This window comes from Typha angustifolia, chromosome 9 (genome assembly GCF_048772165.1).
Source record: "Typha angustifolia cultivar Huaian chromosome 9, ASM4877216v1, whole genome shotgun sequence".
NCBI lineage: Eukaryota > Viridiplantae > Streptophyta > Magnoliopsida > Poales > Typhaceae > Typha > Typha angustifolia.
This window is the reverse complement of record NC_133247.1, coordinates 4,891,829-4,907,632: the sequence shown is the minus strand read 5'-3', so window position 1 is coordinate 4,907,632 and position 15,804 is coordinate 4,891,829. Positions and strand designations below refer to the sequence as shown.

The 15,804-nt window shown below is 35.9% G+C and overlaps 2 protein-coding genes across 3 annotated transcripts; both read left to right on the top strand.

The window, feature by feature from the left end:
* The first annotated feature begins 767 nt into the window (after positions 1-767).
* Positions 768-5,554, top strand: LOC140767324 (uncharacterized). 2 transcript variants are annotated; one of them, XM_073107185.1, is made up of 6 exons: positions 768-860; positions 1,406-1,545; positions 1,641-1,730; positions 2,415-2,561; positions 2,751-4,372; positions 4,474-5,553. In XM_073107185.1, the coding sequence occupies exons 2-6, from the start codon at positions 1,453-1,455 to the stop codon at positions 5,366-5,368; spliced, it is 2,847 nt and encodes a 948-aa protein (XP_072963286.1). In that variant the 5' UTR covers positions 768-860; positions 1,406-1,452; the 3' UTR covers positions 5,369-5,553. The 2 variants fall into 2 exon arrangements, with proteins under 2 accessions (XP_072963286.1, XP_072963285.1); XM_073107184.1 differs by having other exon boundaries at positions 774-860; positions 1,411-1,545; positions 4,474-5,554.
* Positions 5,555-6,490: 936 nt separating this feature from the next.
* LOC140766759 (ribosome biogenesis protein BOP1 homolog) lies at positions 6,491-15,541 on the top strand. Its single transcript, XM_073106382.1, has 17 exons — positions 6,491-6,679; positions 6,766-6,852; positions 6,946-7,100; positions 9,085-9,202; positions 9,315-9,416; positions 9,664-9,823; positions 10,057-10,165; positions 10,248-10,350; positions 10,449-10,599; positions 10,787-10,919; positions 10,999-11,105; positions 11,215-11,285; positions 11,389-11,449; positions 12,935-13,162; positions 13,246-13,330; positions 14,184-14,362; positions 15,085-15,541. Exons 1-17 carry the CDS (start codon positions 6,602-6,604, stop codon positions 15,168-15,170), a joined length of 2,013 nt encoding a protein of 670 aa, XP_072962483.1. The 5' UTR covers positions 6,491-6,601; the 3' UTR covers positions 15,171-15,541.
* Positions 15,542-15,804: the final 263 nt, after the last annotated feature.

The following is a 15,804-nucleotide window of genomic DNA, read 5'->3' as shown; positions in this document are numbered from 1 at the left end:
TCATAGTTTTTTCAGGGTTTATGCTGAAATTTCTGTTAGATTAGGGAATTTTAAGGTTGGCAAGACGTTAGATGCAAAATAAAGTTATGAGGTGACGATTATGTTGTAAAGATTGAAGAATTATATAACCGAAAGGGAGGTACTTGTATCATGTTTGGTGCCATCTTGAACGCATTGCTGATGTCTCAACCTTGATACTAAGATATTTGTTCTCGTAGTTCATACACGCCTTCGACTAATGTTTTTGTTTGTAAGCCCTGCTGAAACCACCTGACAACAGATGAAAGAAATGATAGATTGTAGACTCTATCATGCAAATGATCTCGTTTACAATGACTTTACTACTCTGAATTAGCTACTTCTGAAGAATTTATTGCCAATTGGAGCTCGTGTTATCTTTTCTTACCTTGTTGGTCATTGAAGAAACTTGAGTCAGAAGAGGATTTTATGTCTCTCTTGAGACTCCTTGACATGAAGAGATACTCAAATTTAATTGATCGTTTAGAAAATAGAAAATATTTGAAGCTAGAACTTAAACTAGATACAAAATGATAAGCAGGTAAACTATCAAATTGAAGTGTTGATCACATTTTATTGACATTTTTAGTCTTATTTTCTTTCCTTATGTCCAGGGCCTTTAAAGTATACTAGTATAGTATTGTGTTTTACATTTTGAACTACATGCTTGCTTTTCTGAGCTCAATATTCTTGAGCATTCCTTGTTTAACAACAAAAGCTTAGTTTTTTATTCTCTTTTGTTGCCACAGGACCTGGAGACCCGTATTTCGCTTATCAACCAACTTGAAGATTCATTTAAGTATGCTACAGTTGATCCGGTCATTTTAGTTGAATATCTTGTTGTATCCTGTCCATTTAGGGTTGCCCTATTAAGTGAGATCAATTTCATTCATAATTCTTAAAGGGAAAGTTATACTGTTATGTTCGTTCTTATTTCTCTGAACAGTGAATAACTTGTAATGAAACTTGCATGCACATGTATCTTTCTTTCCTCTAATGACTTATATTATACATTGGTTGCCTGCATCCTGCTAGATGTATGGCATTACTCTTTCCAAGTTGGACCTTTGTTGTGGACTTTGTGATTGAGTTTTCATATATGTCATTGCTGTTTTGTACTTTCTATGTTGGGACAACCTTATCCATAATTGGTCACAAATCTGATGCAACTTAAGCCTTTGAAATGGGTTTAAAAGTACCTTTTAGTGATTCTTTATATCTAATATTAGCTGTTAGACTCAGTTCGCCTTTTAACTGGTTCCTCTGGGAGTTATCAATTAAGTCTTGAATCTTGATTAATGCAGCTAGAAACTTTACAATATTCTGGTTTATTTGTGAGGATTTCTATTCATCCTGATCCTGAATCCCTGGTTGCCTTAACAACCAGTTTAGATATTTTGGGAGGATTCTGCAGGCTCAGGTGTATTGCACTGCATGCTACACAAGCAAATTCTGCAGATTGCTGTGAAATGCTTGGAGTTAGATACATCCACTTGTCTCAATCAGTTTCTTATTCTTGGAACAAAGGTTACTTTTCGCACTTGCTAAATTTTTTCTGCATTTATTAATCATTTACAGTTGAGGGTTCACTCTACTGTTACATGCTGATAATCACTTGTCAGACAAGCTTGTGGTGTGGAAAATATCTCCAAGGGACAACTGGACCAAATGACAAGTCTCAAGATGAATATAATTCAATTCTACCTTCCAAGGTGCAGAAACTTTTTCATCTTTAGCTTAATGTGCAACAGTTGAATCTTGTAGTATTTTAGAACAAGAGCAAGTGAACTTATGAGATATCTTTCTTCTCAGCTGGTATAGTGACAGTTCTTTATGCGGAGGATAAGGGGAATCTAGCATTCTTCAGTTGTGTCCAACTTATTTTGCACAATTCTTTTTATTGAGATTTTAGGCATTCCTAGGATTGACTCATATTTTAGATACCAGCATCCAAAATCAACTTTCCTTATGCATGTAATTTTTTTTCCATCTAACAGCTATTAAAAGAGATGTATCTTTTCCTTCTCGTGTACTTTGCCTTTGCTATATTATTTAAATAGTAGAAGAAAGGAAAGATGCTATTTAGACCTTTAATCTAATTTTCTCATATGTGACTAATGCATTTCTATTGTTGCTTCTTTTGCCAATTTCTTTTATATGGTCAGATTTATCATTTTTATTGGCTCTCTATTACCCTCCTTTTCCTCTTTATTATTGCAATCCTATTTCCACATCTATCTGCTTCTCTATTTGTTTCTTTAAATAGCTCTTCACTTAAATATTACCTAATAACACTGTAGTATCTAATAATGTCCTGAGTACAATGCTATAGCCTTTCTGCCTTGTATGCTAAAACATAGAATCTAACATTTTCAAGTTAACTTTCTTATTTGCAGATAATTTTTGATGCCTTGAGTTTTTCCTCGTCCCTCATTTCTGCGTTGGCAGATTCCCATTCTTTGAAGGAAGATGTACCGCTTATAGTCAGAAATTTTATCACAGAGTTGTTAAACCTATCAAAGGCTTCAATAATGGAGAATGAGGTACTATTACAGTATATCTTATATCTTTATAGCTTATATAGTCATAGTTGATTGCTTGTCTAATGAAAGTTGATTCCAATGATGCACATATATTTATGAGCTTTATTCATGTTGTCAAGTATCATTATTTTTTTGAAAAAATGTAGATTGCTCTGGTAGGATATAATCTGATAGGTATCTATTGTGCAGAAAATTCATTCAGTTGCTTCTGAAGTTCTTAAGGTAGCACAAGTTGTCCTGGATGCGGTAATAAAACTATGCAGGGCATTCTTTCAATCCCTTAAATTGGATTACTACAACCTCAATAATTATAGGAATAGAAAGGACATAAATGATGAAGAGCTAGATTTTGCTAGTCAAGCAGTCAGGATTACAGCATGCACCATTGAAACTTTGTATGAATTGGGAATTTATGCAGCATCTGGTGGAGGAAGCCGGGTTACTGTACTGAACCTATCATGGAAAGGTGTTGTTTCCTTACTGCAACTTGGTAAAGGAGTGTTAACAGAAAAAGTAAATGTAGGAGACATTATATCAACGCTACTTTCTCTGGTTATTGAATCTTTGAGATGTGCTGCCGAATCATGGTCTGCATTACAAGAGTCTCTGAATATCTCTGTAGCTAAAAGGACATTTCTACCAATAAAATTTTTCCTGATAAATGCTGTGAGGATTTCTTCGGAGTATCCAACAGAAGCCCTGACAAGGTACAGGAATATAACTCATTGTACATTAGTAATCTCATCTTTAGTAATCTCGTTTAGCAAAGAACCCCAACTCAGAACTGCAAGTGAGGCACTTGCAGAACTCCTGGAGCCTTCATCATTTCTTTTACTACACACACTGCTAAATTCATCTGAAGCAAGACCTGAATCCAAGTTCCAGATTTTAGAAATGTTATTTATAAATAAAGAAGAATCTGATTCTGCTCACATGGAGGAAGATGCCGGTGCTGCAAAATCAGCTTCTGTGGATATTATATTCAATCTGAATTCTGATGCTACACTAAGAAGTGGAGCTCTTTTGCCTGGACAGGTTATTTTGTATCTGAATCTTCTCAAGACCTCTTCAGCTCTGAGAGAAACAGTGGTAATTGACTTATCTAGAAAGCTAGACACTCTTATGAATATGCTGACCCAAGAAGATGTGTATTCATCTATTCTTGGTTTGCAAATACCTGTACTGTGCAGCCCTGGGTCTCTGTCTCTTGGAATTGTTTGGCAACCGATTTATACCTTTGTCATACAAGCACTGAAAACTTTCATGATTGTTGCAGCTTCTTCAAGTGTTGCTTGGATTGAGATGGAAACCTTCCTACTCCAGAATCTTTTACGTCCCCATTTTCTCTGTCTGGAGATTATTACAGAATTATGGTGTTTCTTCATGCGTCATGCTGAAATAGACACAAAAAATCACATTGTTGACAAATTGTTTTTTCTGTTAAAGATGATGGCTTCATCGGAAGAAGCAGTTACACACCTTGGTGATCTGAGAAAGATTGCACGGCCCTTATGTATCATTCTTAGCTATGCTTCTCCTTCCACTGTTGACCGAGTTTACAATTCTATTCTACGTGATGGTAAATCTTATGCATCATCTGTCATATATTTGACATTACTAATGGAAGAATTCCCTTTCGAGTCATTGTCTGCTAACACAAAGATGATTGCAATTAGGAAAATTTGCACCGCATTTAATGATTTTGTGGAGAGCTATTCCAAGGAACCTGGAGTAAATGGTTTTCCAGGAACTTGTAGTTTTGGTTTACTTGGGTTTCCTGTCCATGTTCTAGCTTCTGCCTTGCGATATTGGTAAGCAAGTTATCAGTATGAACATAATCTTCTAAATGCCATAGACCTTATGAGATATTTCATGATTACTAATCTTTATTCTTTCTATTGATTTTCTGCAGTCACTTGAAGGATTCTGATATCGTTGATGATAAGACTGTTTCCCTGGTCTTCAAATTCACATGTTATCTCATTGAGCAGTATAGATGTTCAGCTGATAGTATGAAGGATCATCTTGCCAAACTTATTAGTGCCATGCTAGACATCATTTCAAACATGAAGCATCTCTATGGTTCTAATGAAATGGAAAAAATAATTTTGAGAGTGCATACCCTTTTTGTGCAAGATTCTGCTGATGCTAACTCTTTCTTACATCAGTGCAAACCTTCTCTGGCTTCCTTTATGACTAGTGTTAGTCACATGGAAATTACTGAAGGTGAAGGCGGCTTGCTTTGTTCTTCCATGTGGGATTTATATCACATATTACTAAGGGAACGTCACTGGGCTTTTATTCATGTTGCTATCACTGCTTTTGGATACTTTGCAGCCCGAACATCTTGTACCCAACTTTGGAGGTTTGTTCCTGATGACGCGGCTCTTTCATATGATATGGACACTGGGAAAATGACAGATGAAAACAGGTTTATGTCTGAACTAAAAGGCTTTCTTGAAAAGGAAGTGGCTTTACATGTAGTGACTCTATCTAGGGAGCAGCTATGTCTTCTTGTTAATGAAGGGACAGTGCTAAAGAAACTAGCTGTGCGACGAAGAACAGTTCCTCAAGCTTCTGTACCTGAAGAAATGGATATTAGAGAGGAATCCAGTGTTCAGAAAAAGAAGAGGAAGCTTCCAGATGGAATTTGTGAAGGAGTGGTGCTGCTGCAGAACGGCCTGAAGGTTATGCGAGATGCTATCAATCAAGCTGACTCTGCTGAACTGCAGCATGAGTTCTCTAGTCACATCATATGCCTTGAGGATGTAATATCTCATATAGTGGGTTTATCTGGTACAGTGTAGATAAATACTTAGATTTGTATATAATAGAGGGTAGAAATAATCTCAGGTGAGTGTTAAAAATTCAAACATTGTTCTCTGCTGAAAACTAGCTGAGCTGCTAATTGCATGCATCTTGATAAGAGATCGGGCAATTGAATTGTTGTCAATTTGCTTAATAAACTGTGTAAATTTATGGATCCTTTTTTACAGTTAACGGGCAAATGGTAGAGGAAGCGATCCACCAAACTGTTATTATCACAATGATTTGGTGGTGGTGATTGTAATTGTTAACCAAGATCAAAGGAATTACTCGTTAGAAGGCACGTCTCCATAGTGCTTTGATTAAGGTCAGTAGTGATGTTTAAGTAAATATATCATAACAGTGATAATGCGTAACATCCTCCGGTTGCTTAGCATTATATCACGTAGTCATTGCAAATTATTCTGCATTTACCACTTATTAAATTCCACCAAAATTTAAATAGGACATAAAATCCACAAGAATCTCACTATCCAAATCCAAAGAACTAATTTATGACCTTCTGGATAAGCCACAATTGGGCATGTCATGCCTCACAAACTGTTCCTTGTTGCCTCGTAGAGAATCACATTGGAAATGTTAGATGCACAGCATATGGCATTTAAATCCTTGGAGAAACAAAGGCATCTCTAACATTGTGATTTACCTTTATACCCAGACATTAGAAACTGAGGAATTCCCAATTTTTTTCTTAAGAAAAAGAAAAGAAAAGGATATCCAAATGGAGCTCCGGTAAACATTTGGCATCTAAATATATGCACATATCTTTACATAATAAGAACATTTATATATCAATGCAAGTTTGATGCTATGTCTTTCTTTATGAATAGCTCCTAAACAAACAGATCCATTAATTCTAAACAGAAGTATGATGCCTACGTAAACATAGTAATTTACACCTAAAAGTTGGTATAACATCCGATTCGAATTCGACTCCTCTCGATGCCGAACTGATCCGACCCTTAATGGATTAGATATGGATCATAGAGTGAGATCCCAATTAAAAACCCGATCCGAATCCTTTAGCGGATTCGGAGGATTCGGATATAATTTCACTATCTATCTATCTCGCCAAATCCGATCCGGTTGCACCTCATTTCGCCGCCCTCTTCTTCACTCAAAACCCTAAACCCTAGCCCACCCCGCTCTCCCTCTCTCCCGCACCCCCCCACTGAGGGACTCTTCCTCGAAGTCCCTCGGAAATTTAGGATAGAATGGCGAAGGAAAACCATGGAGAGGTATCGCCCGACGAAGCTCCGTTGAGCGATTCTATTGATACGTCGGAATATGAGGTTGATTGCAGTCCTCGGATCAAGACGGATCGGTTTAACCATTTCTTATTCAATATTATTACTATTTTGATTTATTTTTACTGCAGTCATATTCTCTAGATGGTGATGAAGAGGGGGGAGATGACGGAGAAATCCGTAAATCGGGAGAGGAGAGCGATTCCTCCGAAGACGAGGTACTTTTCGTTGCTTTCTTTATTTTTCTTGTAGTTCGTTTTGTCAATCGGTTTGAAGGTAGACCATTTTTTGAAAAAAAAAAATCGTTGTAGGTGGCTCCTAGGAATACTGTTGGAGAAGTTCCATTGGAGTGGTACAAGGATGAGGAGCATATTGGGTATGATATCGTTGGGAAGAAGATCAAGAAGCAGAGTAGGAAGGACAGGATCGAGACTTTTCTTGCTGGGGCAGATGATTCTAAGAATTGGTATGTGAAGCATTCATGTAAAATTTTCAGATTGATAAAGCTTTTCAATTTCTACGCATTTGCCCATCATGATATGTTGTCGAGTAAGATCTGCTGAGATAAATCACAGTATTAGTTGCGATTTTTGCAATTATGGTGGGAAACTGGGAACTGCTGAAGGAGTTGCAAGGATAGTCATGAAGGATCAGTGACAGATACAGAATACTCTATGAAAAAAAATGTAGTGTGGACATGGGAGACAGGTTCTACCTTTCCTTTGGTTGAACCTAGTTGTGTTACATCTGTGTCTTTAACAAGCTTTGAGGAAAATTTTCAGCTTTTCTTATTATAAATGACAGATGTTGTAGGTTTTAGAGCTTTGACAGGAAGTAACATTAACATAGCAACCAGTTTAGGAGATATGATATAATTGGAAGTAAGAAAAGGAAAATATAGTGTAAAGAACTATTTCTGAGAAAGGGGAGTCTTAAAAATTTGATAGTTCCAATCCTTTTGGATTGTTACAGTAAGACAATTAGATTAGAAGATTTATTATGTATGGCAGTCTAATCTCTGCGTTTTTTTAAAAAAAAAAATTGAACCAGATCCTAAAAATCTTGTATTGAACTTCATTCTCTCCTCTAAACCTAATAGGCTTTATTCACGGTACTTGTCTACTTGATCCAAGCTTGTCTGGCATTATCCAATCCATATTACAAATATTTTTACATTCCAACACCTTCATTACATTCTTGTAGCTATACACTTGCTATAAATGTATATTGGATGAATCTAGCAATGATGTCTACTGGCCATAGCAGCACTGCAGCAGGGAACCCTTATCTTCTAGTTTTATACTTTTTCAGATGGTTAGAGATATTATTCTTTTTTGTCTTAGATTCTTGTCAAATATGAGTCATTTGTTTTTTCACTAAGTAACCTTTATCTTAGGCTTGATTTCATTAGAAATAGTGATTCAGTCCTGTCATCATGGTGTGGGATATAGTAGTAGCATCCGTAAAGGGTCTAAGAGAGAGAAGAGATAATGCTAATCATTTAGCTATATCAATATGGTTCAGAATCACCATAACTGATGCTGCTGATATTTAAATAGATTTTTAGACATCATGTCAAGAGCTTGATAGCTAAGTGACTGATTCCATGACATAAGAGATAGGGTTCATGTGTATGAGGGACTACTTTCAGAAGTAGAAAATTGTCTCCTTTAGTATTAATAGGAGTGTACGACCTACAGGTATTTTCATTTTTTTGTCATCCATACCGATGCTAGGACTGTTATAAATTATTACTGTGATTACCATGATAAATTTATTTGTAGGTTTAGGAATTAGGACTTCATCTGATTTTTTTTACTTGCTGCCTGACATGGCTCCAAATATCAAATGTCCAAACTATTCTTAGTATTGGAGTTTATCTTAAAATATTCTGTGACCAGACGTCTAAGTTCCATGACACCAAATAAAGTTTCTTGAGGGCGAAGCCTCTAATAAAGCTGTCATTAATTTAATAGAATCTGCCTTTTTTTTTTCTTGAGTTATGGGGTTTGCTGAAAGTTAGTTCAGTCATGAGGTGAAATCTCTGCTGATGGTCCCTTCTCCTTAAAGAACTATCAAAATTTATTAAACCTTATCATGTTTTATTTAGTTCCACTTTCCTTCAAAAGCATTAAAATATTATTTCTGTTCTATATTATCTAATGTCGTTGTATAGCTCGTTAGATGTTTTCTTTGAGCTAGATAGCTTAACTTTATTAAAAAGCCATCATATCTAATAGTTCATTAGAGGTTTTCTTGAGTCAGATAGCCATTAAATCACTAGTTATTTATTATTAAATTTCTCCTGTTCATGCAGCTGTTTGGTCTCATCAGATATATTGTTTTTTCCTTTTTTTTTTCTCATAAACATCTTTAGGCTGCTATTCAACTTTACTGAAAACTTTTATGGCTCCTTATATATTCTCTTATTTCTTTTGTGGTTGTTTTAGGAGAAAAATTTATGATGAGTACAATGATGAGGAGGTGGAGCTGACGAAGGAGGAGACTAAACTTATTAGCAGATTACTTAGAGGGAAGACTCCACATGGTGGAGTTGATCCATATGCAGTTTGTATTTTATTACATTCTATATTCATTTTGTAGTTTATATATCAAAATCTTTTCTTTTTGTCAATTTAAGATAAGATGCAACTTTGTAATACTTTGATTTTTCGTTTAGCCATATGTGGATTGGTTTGAGTGGGATGACAAAGGGCACCCTCTTTCAAATGCACCGGAACCAAAGAGACGGTTCATTCCTTCCAAGTGGGAGCAGAAAAAGGTACGTCCCTTATTATGTCAAAATTCTACTTGATGGAAGAGGAGATTGGTCTTGATGGAGCTCTTTCCTTTTATTAAAGTTTGAGATACTGATTAAAGATGCTGCCATCCATTGTACTATTCTCCGTCTTACATGAGTTTGACGAGCTTATAGAACATAAATTTATTAGTATGCAGTATGGATATTGTCACTACTGTTGGCTATGGGTTGTTCGACATAAGTTTCTTTTACTGTTCTCTTGGCGTAGGTTGTTCAATATGTACGAGCCATCAGGAAAGGGTTGATCAAGTTTGACAAACCAAAGGAGGAGCCTAACGTCTATTTACTGTGGGGAGATGATTCTAATGCAGCAGACAACAAGAGGCCGGGCTTGAGTTATATACCTGCACCCAAACCAAAACTGGCAGGTAATATATGCTCAACTTTGCAGCTTGCAAGGGAAACAAGAATCATTAAGCTGGCAGCAATGCGCTGCCTGACGTGATTTTACTTGGTTGAATTTGACCTCATTTTTTAGTAGCTATGTTTTTGTAAATACACCTTAAATCAGCTCTAATCTCTGCCCTAGGTTCTTTCTATCATTCTTTGTCAAAGAAAAAAAAACCCATATTTGGCATTGATAACATATTTTCCACTTCAGGCCATGAAGAATCATATAATCCTTCTGTAGAATTCATCCCTACACAAGAAGAGGTCAATTCTTACCAGCTGATGTATGAGGAGGATCGTCCCAAGTTTATTCCAAGAAGGTTTTCTTTAACCTTGTTTGTTAAGGAATTGCATTATTATTTTCATTGAAGCAATTTGATCTAATTAAGATTTTCTTCCTAGGTTTGAGTCTCTCAGGAGTGTACCTGCTTATGAGAATGCTCTTAAGGAAGGATTTGAGCGTTGTTTAGATCTGTACTTATGCCCCAGAACTCGGAAAAAACGTGTAAGTTTGACATTGCCGATATTGCTTCATTTCTATTTTCAGTTATTTTATAGACTACTGTTCCTTGAGTCTGAGATCATGAATTTATGACTTTACAGATTAACATTGATCCTGAGTCTCTGAAGCCCAAGCTGCCTAGTAGGAAAGATTTGAAGCCTTATCCATCAACATGTTATCTTGAGTATATAGGCCACTCTGGCCCTGTCAAGTCGTTGTCCATTGAAACATCGGGACAATGGTTAGCATCTGGTTAGTGTGCAATACCTCATGCTATTAGTTTCTAATCATTAGTGTCCTATATCTTGTCCTGTCAGATATTGTTGTCTTTATTTGCAGTCTTGAAGATATGTATTTACTTCTTAAAGGCATGTTTCCTTTCATAAATGCATATAATTTTACAAATACTTCTTAGCTGCAATCAATCAAATATGTACAGGTTCTACTGATGGAACAGTGCGTGTCTGGGAAGTTGAAACTGGTCGTTGTCTAAAAGTCTGGGATGTTGGTGAGGCAGTCCAACACATTGCATGGAATCCTTTGCCTGAACTTCCTATTCTTGCAGTTTGTATGTAAGTCACCTGTTACGGAGTAAGTTATTTATTGTGAAATATATAGTATGCTTTTACTCAGTGCATCATCTGTCTGAAGGGGGCATGATGTGCTTTTTTTGAACATGGGCCTGGGAGATGCAGAACAACAGATGAAGGTTAAAGAGCTCCTACATGTTGGGGAATCAATATCAGAAGACGAAACCAGTCTGTATATCTGCACTTGTCTCATTGTTCTAATTTGCATGTTTTTTCCTTTCTTCTTTTTGTCATTTGTTTTCATTTCTTCCTTTTGACAGCTGATTTGATGTCTCAGGTGATGGCAAATCTACTGTCAGCTGGGTTCAATATGACAAGCATGATGGCATCAGATTAAAGCATCTTAAGGTAGTTTATTGTCCTTTTATTCGGCCGCCATATCTCCAAATAATGTTGCCTAAAGTCAATAATTGAGATAGCAGCTTTCTTATTAATTTTCCTTTCCCTGCAGAGTGTATCATCAATAGAATGGCACCGCAAGGGAGACTACTTCACTACTGTTGTGCCAACTGATATCCTCCATTTACAAAAGTTATTTGGTTTCCATACCTTAAATTGAAGTCTTTTGCAGAATATCATTAGTTCATAAATCATAACTCATATATATGGTTATACTTGTAGAATATATTCTGTGTAAGCTCTTCCTTTAGGAAAAGGACCTTCGATCCATGATCTTAGGTTGCATATTATCTTTTTTTTTCCTTTTCATTTTTGTGCTCATAATATAAGCATGATTATACTCCTGTGCTTTCACTATGGAAAGGCATTCCCTGATGGCTGGCATGTGTTTGTAATGTTAATACATTATCAGTACTGATGGAGGGAAGTATCAGAATACACCAGCATGTTGAAGATATTGAGTCATGCCAACTTTTATTGGCCTGTGATGACACTTACCTGTTTAGGGCACACCAGTTTTAGAATAATATTGGTCTATTAGCCAGGGAAGCTAGCTAGTTCATGACATATAAGTATTTTCACGTTACTACTAGTGCTTGTCAAGTCAATCCTTGATGAAGAGCCATATATTTTGAAGCCTTGTCTTAATTATTTGAATGAATGAAGGTGATTCCTTGGGGAACTTTCTAGTGTATCTCAATAGAAATATAAGGACTCTGGAGTCCTTTTCCACAGTCTACTGTATACAACACAAGTAAGACACTAGTGCTATGTCTTTGATATCTCAATAGAAATCCTTGTACAATGTAATGACTAGCATACTATCAAACATCACACTTTCTATAAGCATGAAGCTGAAGCATTGGCATACGATGTCTTAGTGTTTCATTTGCCACTTGCCTGTCTACTTCTAGTTAGTCTCCTATCATTTTCTCATGAAACCTTGAGCTCAGTTTTTTTGAAAGTGATGAGAGTTCTTTGATTTTCTGGTATGGGTATGAGTTGTTGAACCCATCTGATTGAATTAGGTTTTCACATGCAAATAGTTTTGAGGATAAATTTGAAGTTCTCATTCAAAAGATTATTCTTAAATGCCTTATAATGCCACTTTTGCCATTTGTAACAATTTCAGTAATATGTATAATTTTTCAGGCGACACATTTTTCTTTAACTTCACTGGCAATCAATTACTGCAGGTTATAAGGAATTCTTAAGTTAATGCCATGAATGCCAAGATTAGCTATCTACATTTTTGAGGGTTATATAACACATCTTTACTATCTAATATATGGGCTGCCAAGCAACTGCATATAATTACAAACTTATTAGTCTATCATCGGCCACCTAGCAACTGCATAGTGTGTCAGATACTCATATATGCTATTGATCATCTGAATTTCTGAATGCTGTGTCATGTAACCGTACAATAAAAGTCCAAACTAGGAACAGGCAGGATGGGGTCATCTAAATGTCCAAATTTTTTTTCCCCAAAAAATAGTAGTGCTATTAGTTTTGATCATGTTAATTTTTTTCGTTTTTTGCTTCATCACATATTTCTATGCATTCTCTTTATATTGGATTTCTTGACCCTTGTGCACGTGATACAAGAGCAGTGCTAATGCACCAACTCTCCAAAAAGATAACGAATAGTCCCTTCAAGAAGTTGCAAGGAATTCCGTTATCAGCAGTTTTTCATCCAAAACTTTCAATGTGCTTCATAGCAACTAGGAAATTTGTTCGTGTTTATGATCTTTTAAAAGGAAAGATTACAAAAAAGCTAGAGACAGGTGTTCGTGAAGTGTCCTCCATTTCACTCCATCCATCTGGTTAGTATATATAAATTTCATGAAAACGGAGAGGACTTATTTTAGTTGTCTACATGTTATGATTTATGGTACTCTGTGTGCAGGTGATCATCTTATTGTTGGAAGCAAGGAAGGGAAATTATGTTGGTTTGATTTGGACTCAACATCAAAGCCATACAAGACTTTGAAGTATGGTGCAAAATTTTAGCTACAAGATATAGTTGTAGTTCGCTTTTCTTGCACACTTTAAATGTCAAGATCTTTCTGTTCATATTACTTGCGTTCTACAACCGTGCAATTGATTATGGTCTTAGAATTTTAATTGTTCCTCTCTGGAATAACTGGTTCCTTTGTTTGTTGATGGTATAATATCCTTATATATTGTTAACAACTTAGCACGGCCTAAATGTTGGAAAATCAGTTGCATAGTTAATGCTTTGGAGTTTAGATTTTCTGTTTTACGAGGAACTGATTGAAAATAACTTACTAAAACTGATTAGTGATTACAGACTTGGGCACAGGCATCAAAGCTTAGTATGCACTGATGCCACATTTGACTGTTGAACTAATCTTGATTCTTAAATTAATAAAGCATTACTTCTACATTATTAAAATCTTTTGCCTATTTTGTTCTTCATATAACAGTATCCTAGCTATACTTTTCATTGTATTTGAATTAATTATGTATGCTCTGGCAGTATCCTTGCTACAAGCGGTTGTCAACTATCACTTGTTACTAGTAATTGTTGTTCTTCAGCACTTGTCTTTTTCATGATTTGCAAAGATATCAATGTAATCTTATGTACTTTTAACCAAAAATATTGTTTTTGAACTTTCTTTGTTAGTCGAATTTGCAACTCTTGTTCTTTTGATCATTGATAAAGTCTCTTATCACAAATTCTTCCAGCAAAAAATTTACTTTCTTCCTCTTAGGTGAAGTGGCCAAACTTTTGGTGGTGCTTAATTTAAATTTTGTCCAGAATTTTTTTTCCTCTTATTTGCTCGGTAATATTTGGTAACTTTTGGATTTGTTGTCATACAGGGCTCACCCCAAGGACATAACAAATGTTTCCTTTCATCGTTCATACCCTCTTTTTGCCTCATCTTCAGAAGACTGTACTGCTTATGTGTTTCACAGCACAATTTATTCAGATCTGAACAAATATCCGCTTATTGTCCCATTGGAAATTCTCCGCGGCCATACAAACTCCAATGGTGGAGGTGAGTGTTACCTGGAGACATATCCCATTCTTTACATTACACTCGGCTGTATGATGATTTGAGGCTTTGTAATTAATTACTGTTTCAAACCGTATGTTTGGTCATCGTGTTATCCATATTTTCTGAAAATCTTGATGCTGTTCATATTATGTGTATGTATGCCAAACACCGGACTGTTACATTTGAAAGTAATTTACTATATTTCTTTTTGCTGTTCAGTTGTCATCTTGTCACTAGTTTTTGTTGTTAATAGATTACATAAGAAATGCATTTGAGAGAATCTTTTGTAGAAGGGAAAGAAAAAATTTTCATGCAAAACACAGGACATGTGAAACTAATAGAGAAAATTCTGATGCTTTGTCCAGTAGAAATTAAATGTTTCTTTTCTGCTGTTTAAGAAACAGGAGATGTCAAACATGGAATGCAGTGGGGGATGTGAAGTACATATACAGTTCACATATTACATTATTAGTTAGTCTACCTTGACAGTTTCTGGTTTTGTTTTGGTCGTTATGGTTTTACATTAGACCATTGTCTTCAAGCTCCATTACAAATGTTTCGAGTGTTATAAAGGGCATGTAATGACATATACCATTGCATAGTATTAGAGGCCCTCCATAACAGATATGAAATCATGCTTCCACTTTGTCAACAAAGTTATAGTCCATTATTCTGTTGGTTTTTATAGGGCAAAGGACTTATTTAAGCTTTTCCATGTGCAGGAGTGTTAGACTGCAAATTCCATCCTAGGCAGCCGTGGTTGTTCACTGCTGGTGCTGATTCAGTGATCAAGCTTTATTGCCATTGATATAAAGTCTAATGATACTTGATAAGAAGATTTCACAGGTTATTTTTGACAAGAAAAAGGAAACCTGATGAAAAACTAGTTCTTTGTCTAGTTAAAGAACTCAAACCAACCATCGAAATGGAGATTGCACGCCTCGTCACATTCACTCTTATCCCCAGCTTAAGGCAGGCCGAGCCATTCTTTCAAAATGAACCTTCTGTAACTGCATTCTAAATGTCCTCCTTGTACCTCATGTTACCAAGGTACTACATTTTTGTACAATTGGAGTCGGTTCTAACAAGAACCATACGTTCAGGATCTCTCTCTGTATTCATGGAGCTATATATATGTTAAAGATTATATAGCTTTTTTCTATGTAATTCCATTTATTATATGTTCTATGTTGACTGTTTATTTATTGAGATTTTCCTTTGTACAACCTTCACCTATTTGTATCTATAACGGTTACCCGTGTAGACACAAGGTGCTATAGGCGTGCGTGCATCATGCCATTGTTACACAAAGAAGAGCTTTCAGATTCTTCTCGTAGAGCTGCTTAACCTTTTCTGTTTTCACCTATTGTACTCTTGGGAAGTGCAAAAGTTTAGCATGATATGCGCTCTTTCTCGAGGTCGGTTTGGTTTTTAACCCTCAT

Excerpts from the sequence above, each read along its gene's own strand:
- LOC140767324 (XM_073107184.1), top strand. The coding sequence starts at position 1,453 with ATGCTACACAAGCAAATTCTGCAGATTGCTGTGAAATGCTTGGAGTTA. Across the intron at positions 1,546-1,640 it reads TTCTTATTCTTGGAACAAAG|ACAAGCTTGTGGTGTGGAAA; the intron begins GTTACTTTTCGC and ends ATCACTTGTCAG. Across the intron at positions 1,731-2,414 it reads ATTCAATTCTACCTTCCAAG|ATAATTTTTGATGCCTTGAG; the intron begins GTGCAGAAACTT and ends TCTTATTTGCAG.
- LOC140766759 (XM_073106382.1), top strand. The coding sequence starts at position 6,602 with ATGGCGAAGGAAAACCATGGAGAGGTATCGCCCGACGAAGCTCCGTTG. Across the intron at positions 10,600-10,786 it reads GGGACAATGGTTAGCATCTG|GTTCTACTGATGGAACAGTG; the intron begins GTTAGTGTGCAA and ends AAATATGTACAG. Across the intron at positions 11,286-11,388 it reads TCAGATTAAAGCATCTTAAG|AGTGTATCATCAATAGAATG; the intron begins GTAGTTTATTGT and ends CTTTCCCTGCAG.